The 17,847-nt window shown below is 38.6% G+C and overlaps 4 protein-coding genes across 7 annotated transcripts in view; 3 read left to right on the forward strand and 1 right to left on the reverse strand.

Annotated features, from left to right (window-relative positions):
* The window catches only part of LOC6580543 (putative uncharacterized protein DDB_G0291608), a 97,764-nt gene that overhangs the window by 72,495 nt on the left and 7,422 nt on the right, over window positions 1-17,847 (reverse strand). For all 3 annotated transcript variants that reach the window (XM_015164254.3, XM_002006338.4, XM_032730528.2), the window contains exon 2: window positions 9,605-11,158. In XM_015164254.3, the coding sequence (XP_015019740.1) occupies window positions 9,605-11,149 (1,545 nt within the window). In that variant the 5' untranslated portion in view covers window positions 11,150-11,158. The remainder of the gene's footprint in view (window positions 1-9,604; window positions 11,159-17,847) is intronic.
* LOC6580545 (esterase B1) lies at window positions 543-4,241 on the forward strand. Its single transcript, XM_002006340.4, has 2 exons — window positions 543-745; window positions 2,231-4,241. Exons 1-2 carry the CDS (start codon window positions 699-701, stop codon window positions 3,882-3,884), a joined length of 1,701 nt encoding a protein of 566 aa, XP_002006376.1. The 5' UTR covers window positions 543-698; the 3' UTR covers window positions 3,885-4,241.
* LOC6580546 lies at window positions 11,877-13,665 on the forward strand. 2 transcript variants are annotated; one of them, XM_015164258.3, is made up of 2 exons: window positions 12,074-12,238; window positions 12,406-13,665. In XM_015164258.3, exons 1-2 carry the CDS (start codon window positions 12,160-12,162, stop codon window positions 13,482-13,484), a joined length of 1,158 nt encoding a protein of 385 aa, XP_015019744.1. In that variant the 5' UTR covers window positions 12,074-12,159; the 3' UTR covers window positions 13,485-13,665. The 2 variants fall into 2 exon arrangements, with proteins under 2 accessions (XP_002006377.1, XP_015019744.1); XM_002006341.4 differs by having other exon boundaries at window positions 11,877-13,665.
* Window positions 14,243-15,991, forward strand: LOC6580547. Its single transcript, XM_002006342.4, has one exon. It carries the CDS (start codon window positions 14,419-14,421, stop codon window positions 15,778-15,780), a length of 1,362 nt encoding a protein of 453 aa, XP_002006378.1. The 5' UTR covers window positions 14,243-14,418; the 3' UTR covers window positions 15,781-15,991.

Consider the following 17,847-nt stretch of genomic DNA (forward strand, 5'->3'; position numbering starts at 1 on the left):
GTGTGTGTGTGTGTGTTTGTATATACATATATATATATTTATGCTTGTCTGTATGTGTGTATATATTTGCAAGGCTTAGTCAAGTTTGCTGTCACAGCGGCCTTTACAGACCATTCTGATGACGCTGCCTGTTGATGGGCAATGGCGCCTCGAGTCTCAACTATTCTGATGACCTAATTGTGTCTGTGAAACCACCCTGTTGCTCAAATACACACACACACACACACACACATTCACATACACAGCGCCGCACTTGGTTACATTTGTATATGTTGAGTTTTATTTATAGTTAGGTATGTATGTATATATTTGTTTGCAAAAGGAAGTTTGGTTCTTTCTTTCCATTTCAATTTGACCTTTAACCATTTGACTTCTGTTTGTAAACAGTTTCATCACTTCAAAATCAGCTTTAATATTATGCTATATCCATATGTACATATATATACACACACATATTATGTAGCCAGCTGTTAGGCGCGAATTTATCTAATCAGTTAGCCAGAGGAACAGGGCATTCAAAACTGTGCGAACAGTTTAGTGTCTGTTTGGCGTTCGAGCGCGTAGGAAGTGCCGCGGAACAGTTCTGTTCGGATTCAAGATATATATATATACATATATATATAGCATATATATATGCACATATATATATAAACAAGTATATATATATATATATTTATATATATTCACATACGGTAGAAATGGATTTGCGCCTGGGTGTGACCGAGAAAGTAAAGATAGCCGCAAAGTAAGTGGGAAATCCAGCTCGCCCAAAGTTACTTCTTCATCTGGCTATGGATGGGCATTTCCTAGTCGTAGCATTTGATTGGCTAACATAATAATAATATTATTATTAAATTATTAATGTTGTTGTTCCATCATAGATAAGTTATCTCTTGGTAATCCCATTGTAATGGCCTAAATAAATATGGCTAAACAAATACATTTGAAGAGTCTAGAAAAATGAATAATATAGAACTATTCCAATTCAAGACAATGTTTATAGAATAATCTCAGTTTTATATATATTCTATATATATATTTCAGTATCTCATATATAAACACTTAAAGATTATATGAGATACAAATTATTAATACTAAGCTCACATGGCTTTCTATAAACTTTCTAATCAGCATAGAGACTAGACTCTTGACGAAGATATCTGTTTGTCCGCCTGTCCGTTTATATATGATTATATATTTCAAGATATAGCCCGGTCCAAAGGTCTAACTATGTTATTCAATTATTTAAATTCACGAAATATTTGACGATTTTAATATCAAAATTCAGAATTCTTTTATTAGCTTTGCACTTTCACTTCGCTTTGTTTCTCATTCGGAGAATAAAAGTGCGAGTCAAGTCAAATATCGCTTAAGCATTGCTCGTCATTCAAGTTGAGTTATTTTTCGGCATGCGGCATGAATAATTCAAAGTTTATAATTGGAAAATCAAATAAATAAAGAAATCGAGTGCGTAAAGCGCGACTTTCAACGTGTTTGTAATCGCAATAAATTGAAATTTGGGGTATATGCGTTTTGTTAGACTGTATACAACAGGTCAAAGGAGGTGTGACGCCATGTAGTGTAGAAGAAATTTTCTAAAATATGATGGTATTTGATATATATAAATAATCCGATATCAATAAATCGATATATTATCCAGAAATCGATTGAAATCAATATCAAGTCTGAGCTATTTTTGCATATCTCTCACCATTCCATATTTTTCCAAGGGAAATATCCCCCATTATCTGAGTTACCCACTTGTTGAACACTTCAGCTACAGCGCAAATTGCAAGGCAAACAGCGTGAAAGCTTTTGTGTGCGTGTATATGTATTTGTTGACATGTATAAGTATATACAGCAGATGGTAGCTCATTAGGGGTGCTAGGGTATTCCAACGAGTCGGGTATTTCCAACTCTAACAATATTAAGGTTAATATTATTATTAACAATATTATTGATAATAAAACTATGTTCTTTATATTATTAACAATGTAACTATGTATACATATATAGAGCAAACAATATTTTCTTACGGGTATCTTCTAGTCGAGTACTCCCCTGCTGCTTAAATAACAGTATCTCTTAGTGCAGTACTAAATCAATTTTTGATTTACAGGGTATCTCCTAGTCGAGTACTTCCAACCCTAACATTCTTGTTGTCGCTGCTAAGCAAATTCAATTCAGCAATTATTTCATAAATTTCATAAATTTTATTCCATTCATTTAGGGCGGTGGGCCACAAGGTCGTGCAGTATCGTCTGAGCACCGGACATACCAAAGTGCTGGAGACCAAATGCGGCAAGGTGAAGGGCATGGAGCGCAAGACCGTCTACGATGGCGAGCATTACTTTTCGTTTGAGGGCATACCCTATGGCCAGCCGCCGGTGGGCGAGCTGCGCTTTCGTGCGCCCCAGCCAGCCCAACCCTGGGACGGGGTTAAGGACTGCACCCACACGCGAGCGCAGCCGCTGCAGAAGAACGCCATATCGAGTGTGGTGGAGGGATCGGAGGATTGCCTGTACATCAATGTGTATGCCAAACGCCTGGAATCATCCAGCCCCTTGCCGGTCATGGTGTGGATCTATGGCGGTGGCTTTCAGATCGGCGGTGCCACGCGAGACATCTACGGGCCGGACTACTTTATGAAGCACGATGTGGTATTGGTCACCTTTAATTATCGCGTCGGCGCCTTGGGCTTCCTCAGCCTTAAGGATCCCGAGCTGCAGGTGCCCGGCAATGCGGGTCTCAAGGATCAGGTGCTAGCATTGCGCTGGGTGCGCGATCACATAGCCAGCTTCAATGGCGATGCGAACAACATTACGCTGATGGGCGAGAGCGCGGGCGGTGCCTCCGCTCACATGCTGATGCATACGGAACAGGCGCGCGGCCTGTTCCATCGCGCCATTGTGCAGTCGGGCTCGGCGCTCTGCGAATGGTCCACCCAGCCGGATAGAGGCGCTGTCCAGCGACTGGCCAAACGCCTGGGCTATAAGGGCGAGGACGGCAATGAAAAGCAGTTGCTGCAGTTCCTGAGAGGCGCATCTGGGCATCAGCTGGCGCAGTACTGCAATGCGATTGTGTCCCAGGAGGAGCATCGTCAGTATGAGATAATTGCCTTCGGGCCCGTCGTCGAGCCCTATGCAAGCGACGACTGCGTCGTGCCCCGGCCGTATATCGAGCTGTTGGCCAGCGCCTGGGGCAATGAGATACCGCTCATCATTGGTGGCACCTCTTTCGAGGGACTGTTCAGCTACCAGTCCACGTTGGAGGACAAGGAACATATGCTAAAGGCCTTTGAGGCCATCATTCCACGACCCGTCCGTGATGCCATCGATGCCAACGAGCTGGCCGAGCAGCTGCGCCGCCTCAAGTTGGCCTATTTCGACGATGCTGATCGGGCCAGCATGGAGCTGTTTGAGTGTCTGCGCATACTGAGCATCAAGAACTTCTGGCATGGCATTCATCGCACGCTGCTCGCGCGTGGCGCCTATGCCCCAGCCACGCCCACCTACTTGTACCGCTTTGACATGGACTCGCCGCACTACAATCACTATCGCAATCTGAAATGCGGGCGACATGTGCGTGGAGTATGCCATGGCGATGATATATCCTATATGTTCTACACGCTCCTCTCCAACAAACTGGACAAGGCCTCGGCTGAGTATCGCACCATTGAGCGCCTCGTCGGCATGTGGACATCGTTCGCCGCGACGGGCAATCCGAACTGCTCGCTGATCGAGCCCATCCAATGGGAGCCAGTGCGTCCGGGCGGCTCGGAGCTCTGCCTGAATATCTCTGAAGAGCTGGAGTTCAAGCCATTGCCGGAGAGCAAAGAGTTTGTGGTGTGGGACAGCTTCTATACAAGGGAGACTTTGTACTAGCGCTGCTCTCTCTGCCTCTTTCTTTCTCTAAGCTGCCCGATTTGCATTTAATGAACCAGTTCCGCCCATCGGTTCACTTTAAGCTTTATGTCGTTGTATAAAGCTGTCGTGTTTCAAAAACCGCTAAATTATCTCTATAAGTATTATTCGTCTATAACTATCATATATCCAAATTGTATTTTCTCTCTCCATCCCAGCAAAATTTCATTGATTTTTTAGTCTTAGTCATTAACGATTAACCATATGATTTCCGGCCGTTTAAAATGTACTCAGTGCTTCTAGCTTTGCTACCAACAATTGTTAAAAACTTTACGAATAACCAAATTTATATATTAAATAAATGTACAAAAATATTTACAATTTTCTTCTTTTTTTTTTGACATGAAAGCAATGGAACTGACAATTCTTAAATATTTAATATTCGATATTCAATATACAGATCTGACAGTAACTTTGAAAATATGACAAATTATAATTAATTGATAATCCTTAACATCTCATATTGTCTAAGATCAAGGTCTATATGAAAATACCCAAGTTAGTAACAATGTTAGACGCTTTACCACTAAGATAAACATGTTTAACTTTTGTTTTTGTTCTATAAAATTTTAATTATATAGTTAATCCATTGAGGCGTGGCATAACATTGCGTGCTAAAGCAATTAAGTTTTAAGTATTTTTTTAAGAATACTCAGTCGATTTCGCTCGACTTAAACGTTCTTACTCAATTTCATTTGTTATTTAAATATTTATCTTTTGTATCTCTTCTGAAAACAAAATTTTGAAATTCCTCCAACATATTTCTATAAAATATAAACATTGAACGTATATATCTATGTTGTCTCTCGTACAGGGTATTCCCCTATTCAAGCGAAACATTTCGAATTCCTCTGTTCCGTTCTCTGTATCATTTCTTTAACCAGTTTCATCTGCTTTTTTGCATCGCCTCATTGGCGAGCGGCCAACAATTTTTAAACGCCACCAAACACCGTGGGTCATTGTTGTCATTGTCATAATTAAATTTTCAGCATAGTTAAAAATAAATGCAATTGGTGGGGAAAATAATAGCCCGGAGAGAGAGAGAGAGAGAGAGAGAGAGAGAGAGAGAGAATGAGAGAGAAAGAGCAAGTAAGCAAGCCAATTAATTAAAAATAATTTTGATTAAGTGCAAATTATTGCTGTAAAATGTACGCAAAGTATAAAATCAAATCATTAATTAATATTTACATAGCGCATACTTTGCACGCTTTTGTTTATTCACATTCGAATTTGTGTAAACACAAATCCGTGGAACTCATCTATATATATAGTTTTTATATCTCCAGATCGCCTATATCGGCAGTTGCAAATAGTTTACGCTATTTCCATGGCTATAAAAGATAGCAAACACATGTTTATGTTACTTGGGATGAGAAATATTTGTACGCCGATGTGTGTATGCTCTATACGTTGAAAATATAGATTGGATTGAGGATGGGCTTTGTAGATTTGAGTTGATATTAGGGCATATTAAATAAATAGATAAATTATTATATATAAAGAACAAAATTGAAAATTTTACTTTTTCATTTAAATAATTATATAAACACTTAAATATATATTTATAATATAATAAAATATATATAAAATTAATATAAATATTTAAATATTTACAGCTTTAAATGCTACTATATTTCAGGCAAATCGAAAAATCGAAAAAAATATCACTCGATTATTCGCGTGTTCGTACTACCAACCACATCATTCAATGATTCAATCTTTTTGATTGAACTACTACTATCACATCATTCGTATTACCGAAAATTCATATAAACTGAATATTCATATACAAATATACCTATTTCATATACACATAAATATTATATATCTTGTACTTCCGTCAACTAAAGAGTATCTGGCAGTCAAGCTCAACAATTAAACACATTCCGTTTTGGCATGATATTTTATTTATTCACAATTGAATGAAGCGAGAAAAAAGAAGGGAAAGAAAAAGACTTTGGCAATGGCCACACATAGATCGATTTAAATTCGTTTAAATTTGGATTCGCTTTTTGCCCGAAACTCTTTAAAGATGGGCATAAATATTAAATGGTTTTTCGCACTTACCCCGATGCGAGTCGACTGACTGTATGGAAATCTGCGTACGTCATTGCGATTAATGTGAGTCCCCGTCCCACCCTCCTCGCACACTGCTAGCCATTTAAGTGGCGGGAGGTCTGTCCGTACATACATCCGTCCGTCCGTCCGTCCGTCTGTTCGTTGGTTGATTTGGCTTGGCGCCAACAAAATTTCGCGTTTGAAATGCGCTGCTCGCTTTACTAGGTTAAATTTAATTAATTTGTCTCGATGATGCTCGGTTGCCATCCTCGTCGTTGATTTGCAATGTTTGATTATTTATTCATTTCGCATTTTAACTGAATAGGTCTGCTCGCCCACCACAACCTCAGGCGGTCACTCCCAGCCACCCAGCCACCCAGTTCCCATTCCCCAGCCCCCTTTGACAGCCCGCCACCAAACAGTCGCATTGCAGCATTTGCAATTTTATTGCATTTATTTATTTATTATTTTATGTGCATTTTGTGTATGTATTTGCTTTGTGTATGTGAGTGTGTGTGTGTTCCTCTCTGAAATTTACACAATTCCAATTAATGGCATTTAATTATTTATTCGGCATTTTGCACATTGTATTCGCCATCCAGTTCCAGTTCCAGCGGCAGCTGTGAATTTTGCATTTTTATGGCGTGTTGCAAATTTTGCGCTTTGAATATAAATTTCAAATAAAATGCCACAAATTGAGGCAGCCAGCCTCGGTTCCTCTATCTATTTGATAACATTGCGCAATGCAATTTAAGTAGATAATAATACTGGGGCGGCGGGTCAGAGCAAAAAAGAAAATAAATAAATATAGAAATGAAGAATAGATAGGAAACTATTGCCAGACGGGATTTTAAAATATTTATTTAACTGCCATAAATATATTTATTGCACATAATGAAAAGATTTTATTTTCATCAAATCACATTTATAATTACATATATATTTGTAATTATATATAAATAATTATAAAGTCAAAGCACAAATTTTGGTAATAATATTAATTTAAATTTGCCATATTTTAATTGAGTTTGTAAATGTTATGCAAATATAATAAAGATTTTATCACATTAGACAGCTTGTCCAGCAACATGAGTCAGTCATGCAAACTGGAACTGATTTTTATAAACGTTCATATGGTGCAATCTAGTACATTGGGCTTGTATGCCTAATGCGCCTGTAAATCAGTTGATTCATAAAGCAAAATGCATAAAAGCATGAATATATATTTTATTCACATTTCTTTGATCTTCCAGCTGGAACAGACATTTCAATGAATATCTACTGCACCCTATAAATATTATATTGGCGCTAATAAAACAAGACTTGACTTGTAAATTATATATCTACAAATCAGATAAACATTTAAGCATTGGAAAGTGTGGGATAGTCGTTTAAGTAATATTATGTACAGGACATTTGATTTACAACATTTTATTGAAGAGAGAAGATAGGCATTGTATCCTCATGGATATCCTATACTGCATTATATATACTTCTCATGATATCCTATACTGCATTAAAATCACATTTGAAACTCTCGGTCCTTTTTTTAGTTGTCAGATCAGAGAAAAGTAGCCAGAAGTTCCATCTCTTTCGAAATATAAGAGCTAGGATGCTCCGTAATCTCACAAATCAATTTTTTATAAAAGAGACATTGTTAAGGGGAAGAATTCATAGAAAGCTTACTTGCAAAAATAAATCGACTGTAAATTACTTTGGAAAGCATTTGCTCTCTATTTGCAATACATCTATTAGTTATATAATTCTAAGACACATATTTATCAATAAAACATAACATAAAATATAAATATATATTAAAGAAATTCCTTGAAATTGATAATAAAACAATGCCATAAAACAATTTGAATATCAGTGCAGCTGATAATTGATTGAGCAATCAAAGCTGGAAAAACTATATTTAAATATCAGCAATAAATATTTATTAACACCAATAAGCTGAAGCAACGTTTTCAGCTTAATCACTTAAATCTCTATAATTTAAAAATGAATTATTTCCGCGTTAAATCGTTTGGGTTAAATCGGCTTTAATTGCCTTAACCGGTTATCGAATTCGTTCGCCAATCTTGCACATTTCATTGTTTATTTTCCGTTTACATAGACACAAAATATTAAATTGCCTGTTTATTTAGGTGAATCAGAAATTCTATAAATACCCAACCGAAAATTCTAATTTCAAATTGAAGCTCTCTCGCTTCGCGCTCAATCTTATCAACGAGTTGTCATGGACAGAGCGCAGGCGAAGCACTCCAAAAATACATTTCACACACACAAATAACATAAATCGAGAGGCAGAAATAAAATAAGAAATAAAATAAAAAAGAAACGCAAAATAAAAAAAGAGAGACAGACAAATAATCGCGGAAAGCTATTAAATTTTAATCAGAAACACAAGCGACCCTGCGGTCAAAATTCCCACCAAAGCGAGCAGAGTCACATATGATGGGCATGATAATTCTCTCTCTCTCTTTGGAGCTCAGTCCTCTGGCTGGTTAACTCCCAACATCGAATCCACTGATTAATCGCACAGCACGCGGGGTCATTTGACGGCGCCATCCCATCCCATCTCAGCCATACCCTACCACATCTTCAACATCATCATCATCATTATCAACATCATCAGCATCATCATTCTGATCATCATCAGCACGATTTGTACCCATCTACATCATCCTCAGCTGCGCAGCGGCAGCAATTTGTTTATTTTGATTCGTGTGACGCGAAAGAACTGTTTTCGCAAATTTGTTTGCGTAAATGCTCTTTTCTCTATTTGCTTTTAGTCGCCCACGCGTTGGGTTTGTCCCAATGTGAGGTCTACCTATTGCATATGCAATATATATTTGAATTTGTTATCATTTGAATGTCATATTTACTCCCAAATGCAAGGTAATAAAGTAAGGCCTATACATGGTTCTAAGCGATAGATTTCTGTTTAGATATTTCTACATCAAAATATATAAAGAATTCCTTAAGACGTGTCCGTGCTTCAATATCGAAAGTATGATAAAGATATATATTTTTCAAATTAGCCAAATTTTCTTCAAGCATAATTATTGGTAAATATTAAATAAATATTATTGATTTTATATAATAAAAATAAAAAAATTATTAATATTTTTTAATAACTAATAATATTTATGCTTGAAAAAAGTTGGCTAATAATTTAAAAAAATATATTTATCATACTTATATTCGACATTGAATAAATTTTATTATTTTTTATAATTAGTATTAAAAAATGAATATTATTTATGTAATTATTAATAATATATATGCTTGAGGAAAATATGGCTACTTTAAAAAATATTATAATATATTTTATAAATATTTATAATATATAAATTCCTATTATGTGTGAACGAACATTTTCGATTATTTTATATGATTGTATATTATCTCTATATTCAAATTACGATCGACTTGGAAGTACAATTTAAGACAGGCTAAATTGCTATCACAAAGAAATTTATTTTTACTACAAGTAGACAAACTTACATATAATTTATTTTCATTCAATTTTAAATTATGAAGGAAATACAATATCATTTGATCACAAATAGATCACTAGTTTATCAAATATAGTTTAATACTTTAGTTGAGCTTACCTGATGTGCATTCCATTGCTGCATGAGATCCTCGTAACAGGGCATGCAGGCCTGAATCATGCCGCGTGGATCCTTGGGACGCGAACGCGCTGGTCGCGGATGCTGTTCGTTGAAGAGCGGAAAGTAGGCAACCGACTGACCGAGCCGGGATTCCTTTGGCTTGACGGTGCTCAGCTCGACGAGGCTGCCGCGACGCTGCTCATCGCCGCACACATAGCAGACTTCCGTAATGGAGTTCTTGTCGGGCATGGACAGATCTAGAATGCCCACCTCGGCAGTGGATGCGGATGCACTGCCCGTCTGACTGCGAGGCGTGGGCGTGACCACAGGCGTGGGCATTGCGGCAGGTGCGGCATTTACCGCTGATGAATTACGCAAATCCAGCACCGTGGCGTTGTCATCCTCCAGGCTGGGCGGCTGCGCGCTCAGCGGCAGGCTAGACCCGACGCCGGGCAGCGCGCTATACGGATTGCCTTTGTAATGGGCCTGCGGCTCGCCCGAGACGGCGGCCACCTGCTGCAGCATGTGATAGGCGGCCGTCTGCTGCTGCAGCTGCTGGTACTGGGCGGGCTGGTACTGCGCCGGCGACTGGGGCGGCGCTGGCTGCTGATAGCTATGCTGGGCCAGCTTAAACTTGTGCTGCGCAAAGTTGGAGCTGGAGCCGGCCGAGGTGCGAGCTGGCGGCTCGCTGGGCGGCCGCGACAGGGGCGATGGCAGCTGCATATCTCGCGACTGCGGCCGGCTCAGGTATTTGTGATTGCTGTAGCCCTGGCTGTGGCTAGTGGGCGTGGCATTGCGAGGATAATAGTCGGGCGAGGTGTTCCTTGAGGTACTATGGTGTGGCTGCTGATGCTGCTGCGGCGACACAGCCGGCGGCGCCCCAACAGCAGCATAATGCCTGCCCAAGGCATACGGATCCATTGGAGGCGCTGCCGCCGCATTCTGCAGCTCAGCAAGTCCGTTCTGGCTGAGGTGCTCGGCGCTGAGGCCCAGCATTTGGGCCGCATACTCGCTCTGCGTGGCCACATCGGCGCCAATGTAGCCCTTGCCATCCACGCGCTTCATGTGATAAATGCGCTGCAGCAGCGGCTTCTTCTGCCTCTCGAACGCCTCCCATTGCTCGTGCAGCAGGCGGAAGCACAGCATGCAGGCCATCACGTACATTTGGCCGGCTGCCACGGGCGGCACACCCTGCGGCGGCTCGTGCCGCTCCAGGAACGGAAAATGCGGCTCGCTCGGTCGCTCCGGATTGGCGCGCACGCGCAATGCCTCGTAGCTGCCATGTCCGCCGCACACAAAGCAAACGGATGCGGTCATGTGCTCGGGCGGCGCCGAAGCACGGCCCGTGGACCGGACTGGCGCTGGATAATATTGCTGCATATTATTGTGATAGCCACCGAGCGGCGATGGCATCAGCTCCGCGCCGACCGCGTGCTGACTCTGCCCCGGCGGCATCGTTGGTGGTGGTGTTGCTGTTGGCTCGGATTGCAGTGGTGCGCTGCTGCCACGAAGTTCATTTTTAATGTACGCTTTCGCCTTTTCCATAATATTCAGCTGCAAAAAATGAGAAGAAGAATGCAATTAGTTAGAATGCTGAATTATATAACGATCAGAGAAGATTAACTCCATACAAAAATAAACTATGTAAGTGTATGTAAACTTAGTAAGGAACTAAGTAAAGGTCTATTGGAAGTATAGTATGATTCTTAGTTCTATATTCACTTTGAATAGGCCATAGAAACAACCTGCGATATACATATAAAAATTGAAATCGCTCTAGCTCTTACGATATTCAAATCTGGAAATACATATTGATTATATATCGATTCTAAGACAGATAGCATGTAACACTCTACAAAATACTTGTCGAGAGATCAACTTTAACGAAGTACTATATTATTACATAAAATTACAGTAGAATCCGATTATAAAGACGTTCAAGGGACCGTCGTTATACCCGGAAGATGCTATAACCGTATAAGTTTGCTCATAAGAGTTTATCTGGGGATCGTACAGACGTTGTAACCGGATTCTACTGTATTATATTATTCTATATAATTATGTCACATTATAAGGAATTATTATATATAATTATATCATATTTTATGTTATTATTATATGTAATTATCATTAATTTTATCGATTGTCATCCAATATCCCTAACATAATCAACAACAAAACCAATATAAATTATCGATATCGATATCGATGAAAACATCAAATTACGTAAAACTTTAAGTTGGCAGCATCATAAAAAGTTGACTTACGTAAGTTGCTAAGCAACAAATATTCAATCTCCAAAAAACATATCACCAAACAGAGAAACTAACAAGCAAATACTCCAAAATAATACGAATTCATATATATCGTATGCTCTATATACAATATTTACTCATAAGATATCGCATCTTTTACCAAAATGAAGCGCATACATATCGATACAGCTGTACCCAACTATCCCAGTGGTAAATGGACATGGGACGAAGCAGGTGATTGCCTGAAATTTGTCTCACATAGCGAATTGGGGGACGCTGGTGAGCGGTACATTGATACAAATGGATACAAGTTCCTGCGCACAATCGATCAGCACGAGGAAACGGTGTTCCGTCAGGTGTATGTACGCCCCGGCGCAAGGTATGATTTGGAAACCATTGGGTTAGACGATGTACGTGATCTGGTGCTCTTCATGATGCCAAAAGAGTTTTTAACCTTGAAGTTTGTTACCTTCATCCATCAGCCAGATGTCCATAGGCTACTTCATTCTTTAATTCTTTACTTTAACTATTTTCTTCAACTGGTAGAGTTTATTTTGATACGACGAGACGAGCTATCGGGAGATAAGGCCCAGGTGCAAAGCGAGCAAACGAATGAAGTGAAGCGAATATGGTCAACGTACTTGAGCCAGTATCGCCTATTGGTAGCCAGAAATTACAGCGTTATCTTAAAGAGCGAGGGTGATCTGAAGAAGTACTATCACACAAAAGAGATCGTCCATATCTCATCCAAGATCAAGGATCGTGCATTTCACAGTCAATTTTTGGCATACGCAACTCAAGTCGTCTGGATTACCTTACACAGGCGTGCGTATTTCATTATTGAAATGGAAATGAATCGACTGTTCCGATCTGAATACTTTCTAATGAACCGCAAAGAATATCTGGAATTTACGCCCGTCGAGCGATCGTTGCTCTATGGCCGCAACTGTAAAATTGTCAACTATCGTGAACAAAGATCACCGTTAATTCAGGAGTTACTCCATGTAGCCGATGAGGATATGCCGATTCTATGGATCGGAGAACGAATGTATCGTGGCTCTGATCATCGCATAGCCGAACTGGAACTGGAATATATGGTGCCTGATATGCAATTGTATATGGTCGATATATCGCACGGTATTCTGGGTCATCCAAAAACGCTATACAACACTATCCTCGCCTTGGACTGGCCATCAGTGCGCTATTCGAACTTTTCATTGAATTACGATCCATATTATATGATAAGGCAGCCGGAACTGCATATACCCAACATCAATGATATGGCGTTGCGGCGAATGTCGAAGAACTTGGAACAGTTCTACAAAATATTTCGCATATACGAGCAAGCGTCAAAAGCGGTTCTCATGAATTGGGTCAATCGAGTGAAGGTTCTCGAATACTATCAAACTGGCGGAGCTCTCAATACTCTTGAAAACAATTGCGAGTTACAATTGAAGAGCGATACGCGACAAGTGCATGAGATTGTTGAACAATTTAAGGATACAATGGGAAGACTACGAAAAAAGAAAGCAAAAGTAATGGACGACGTTGGGCATACGAATGCTGCGCCGGAGGAAAAGCCCGATTATGTACTCAAAGGCGATGACGTATATTTTGCAGAATAGTTCACATTCATTCAGACCAAATGGAAAGATTTGAATTGTGCTTCAAGTTGAAGTAATGGATATCGATTTCTTTCAATTTGACAATAGCAGCATTCAGTTAGAATAGCGCTATTAAACTGTTTTAATGCTGGCATCAAAAGCTAAACTAACTATAAATAAATCAACATAAAACATCAACAAATTCGGCGAACTTCTGATTGAAAAGATTTTTGTTTGATGGTGCTGATGATTTCATCAGCAAGATTTTACAGGCGAAAAACTAAAGAAAATTTAACACAATGAAATGATATTAGTATTAGAGATGATTTTCCGGAGGCCAGGAAAATTACTGAGATCAATCAGACTACGATTATCTGACTTTACTCTCTGCCTATTTGTATGATCGCGTAGATCTCGGATATTATTCCTGTATATCTCATATGCTGTAGATAACTATGCATCGATAACTCTTGCCACTCTTTCTTTTCGATTATAATCGATTGGCTTAGGCGTAAGCAAAAGAATTTTGAGCTTATTATTTAAATATCTCTCCCATTTTACTGAAGCAAATAGGTGCAAATAGATTTCATGGCTGAATTAAGACCATTTTTATTACATAAGCAAATCAATTAAATTTGCTGATTATGTTAAAACATTTACCCAAGTCAATGCAGATCAGTATTACTTTATAAATATATACTGAATTTTGGAATTCCATCTTCTCGTAACACCTATTATAATAAAGAGATTTTGAATAAGTAGTGACGAAAAAGAAAAAGAACCCGTTTTTGAACAATTAAGGACAATCACAATACAAAAGTTCACTCGCATCAAGTGTCAATAACAAAATAATCAATCTCAAAAAACATATCACTAAACAGAGAAACTAACAATCATCAAATATACCATATATTTAATATAAGTATAACAGTGATATTATCTCTTCGTATCCAACATGAATCGCATACATATCGATAGATCATTGCCAACGTATAGGGTTGGTAAGTGGAAGTGGAACGAAAGAAAAGAAAAGCTTAAATTTCTGCATTATACCGATTTGGAGGGTCAGCCAACACGTTTTATTTACACAAATGGTTATAAGTTTATTCGCACCATCAACCAGGACGAAGAATCGGTTTTACGAGAACAGTTTGTCCGCTCCGATAACTCATTCGATGCGGACACTGTGATAATCGATGATGTGCGGAATTTAGTGTTATTTTTAATGCCGAAAGAGTTTTTGAACATGCAGTTTCTTGAATTTATGCACCACCCTATTGTGCATAGACTGTTGCATGGTTTAATTATATATTTTGAATACTTTTTGCGTTTTGTGGAGCTGATCCTAATACAGCGAGATGAACTCAGTGACACATACCAGCAGATTAAGTCACACAATTCGACTAAAATTAAGCGAATTTGGTCCAAATATTTGAGCCAATATCGAATTCTGGTCGCTCGAGATTATACCGAACTGATAACGGGCGATGGAGATTTACATCAATTCTACCATCTGCGAAGCAAGCTCAATATTTCAGCCACGAAGACGGACGGAATTCTGTACGATCAATTCCTAGCGGTTGCAACTCAAATCGTTTGGATCACCTTGCACAGGCGGGCATATTACGTGATCGAGATGGAAATAAATCGACTCTTTCGCTCTGAACACTTCTATACAAAACGACCAGAGTATCCGAGGTTCACGCCCGCGGAACGTTCGCTGCTCTATGGGCGCTACAATAAGATTGTCAACTATCGTAATCAGACCTCACCATTAATGCAGGAGATGCAAAATATATCCACTGCGGATGTGCCTATTGTATTGATCGGTCGACGTAAATATCCTGGCACCGATCCACGTATGTTAGAGCTCGAGCTGGAATATATCGTGCCGGGATCGCAGCTGCGTCTCATCGATGTACAGCACGGCATACTGGGCCATCCGAAAGCGGTGTACGACACTCTCCTCAGGTTGAATTGGGCTGCTCTGCGCCAGTCCACGCATGCCTGGATAACTAGTAAACAACCATATCTACGCATACCCAACATCGAAAATATAGAGGAGCACAAGTCGTCTGAGGAGTTGAAGTATCGCTACAATATCTTCTTCCAGCACGAGCCAACGAATCACGAAACACTCGACAAATGGTTGAAGCGTGAAAAGATACTGGAATACTATAACAAACATGAAACTGTCAAAAGTGTTTATGACGAGGCCAAAACCCGTTTGGCATTCGAAGAAGAAAGGAGCCCCGTCGATAAGATTGTTTCTAGCTACTTGGGTATCATTTCCAAACTGCGACTAAACAAAAGCTGATTATCGAATAAGCAAAGTAAGGAAAGGCAAAATGGACTACTGAGCATAAAGTAACTCCTGAAGGTGAGACAATGGATAATCTGCTGGAGCTCTTTTTATATGCCAATTATGTTCGAATTTAGATTTAATTATAGTTCTTTAACTAGTTAAGTCTAATTTTACTTTGTAACGAATTAATATCTTAAATAAATGTAAACAGGACAAGAATTTATATGCGAAAGGCTTATGAGAACAAAAATTGCAATTTGCTGCATTTTCCATATTTGCGTGATACTTATTCAATGAGTGAAAAGAGCATATTGGCTTTCTGCAATGTCCGTTTAGCTCTTTAAAACCATTTAGTTGCAATTGAATATGAAAAGTTTGAATTGGGAATATATACCTTTGGATAAGTTTGCTTGTAACTGTTTTCCTACTTACGCCAATCCAAATGAAAATCTTTCTTTCGATTGCGAACGAGTATTAAGCAGTTGCTTAAGCCCGACTGCAGCGTTTTTACTTTTGATATTTAATAAACTTATTCGAGCCTCTATTCGGACTAAAAAAGTCTTCCATTAGCTGGAAATCCAGCATCAATGAGCTCTATATATTTTTTGCACGTGATTGTACTCAAATAAAATGTTTTGTATGTATAATTCGTCTGATTTGCTTTAATTGGAATTTACGACTCGACGCTAAAGCTTTGATTCAGTAAGTTCAATATTTATTTCATAGTTCCCAAGGCAAATCAAGTCATCAACGATCATTTTATAAGAAAGCGAAGAGTGAAGAGCATGCAGAGTAGTTGCTAAATGAGAACAGCATACAATTGCTTAGCATATTTAGGCTCAATTTCGAGTAGACCTGATCACACTAATTAACACAATTTCATCGGGTTCTCAGACAAATTTGCTCCAGTTCTATCAACGCACAACGGCACCGAGCCAATCCAAATGTTTACCATACCTAATATATATATTTTTAAATAGTTGTATATTTATTGCTTTGTTTGGGAAGTGTGGGCTTTCCTTTCTACCCGATGACCACGGCATTTGCGCCTTATCAACATCGAAGCTGATGCCACATACGTCATTCATAAATTTATTCACGAATGTTCGTTTAGAGCGTGTAATACATATTAATGAAACAAATGCGCAAAATAAAAAAAAAAAAAAAAAAAAAAAAATAATAAAAATATAAAAATGATCAGAAAACAGTTCGCGTCGACACGAAGCAATGGCCGACAGATCGCCGACAAAATAAAAGCTTCCCGCATCGCGATGCCAGAGATCACGATCGCAGATCATCGCAATATATGGGTTATCACGGCTCTGATGAAATAGGTTATCAATGCCGGCAATTGTCCGCTTAACGAGCAACAAAATTTGTATTTTAAAAAGCTCTGAATTCCAGAATTATACAAAATTATTGACATGATCAATACGAGCTGTACAGTTAGCTCCCGTTACATTGTTTGCATTTGTAAATGTAACTGAAGTACCAAGTTCTTATCGTAGCAAAATGTGTACTACATACATATATATATGACTAATTAAGTCACGATAATGCATCCAGAAATGTTTCTAATTTCCGTTTCTAATACCATTTACTTGTGCAGAAGTGTGCAGCGTATATTGATGGAAATTTGTTGTCTTAATACCGTTATGAATTGCCAAAACTTTTCTATTGATCTAAAATTATTCAGGTCTTAATCTCTTTGAAATTTATTTGAATGCTTCACTCTATTTATTTATTTATTTTATTTATTTTTTGCAAGTTTTCCTTTAAGGAAAGGACATACTCCATAATAAATATTTCTTATAGACTTAGTAGACTTCAATTGTTGACTATGTGTGCCTATCCCATTATTCTACCAAGCCAACTAATATTATATTATCTACTTTCTTATATGTAACGACTCAAGTCTATATAATTTAAGCAGAATATCAGCTAGCTTAGTATTTAATAATTCCCAAACGTTTCCATTAAATAAACTACAAGCTAAACATATAAATTGTAAGCCCCTAACTACAATAAATAGCCAACACATTACAAAACCAATTTAATATTTTTTATTTATATTTATAT

The sequence above is a fragment of the Drosophila mojavensis genome, unplaced genomic scaffold, assembly GCF_018153725.1.
Source record: "Drosophila mojavensis isolate 15081-1352.22 unplaced genomic scaffold, ASM1815372v1 contig_81, whole genome shotgun sequence".
Taxonomy (NCBI): Eukaryota; Metazoa; Arthropoda; class Insecta; order Diptera; family Drosophilidae; genus Drosophila; species Drosophila mojavensis.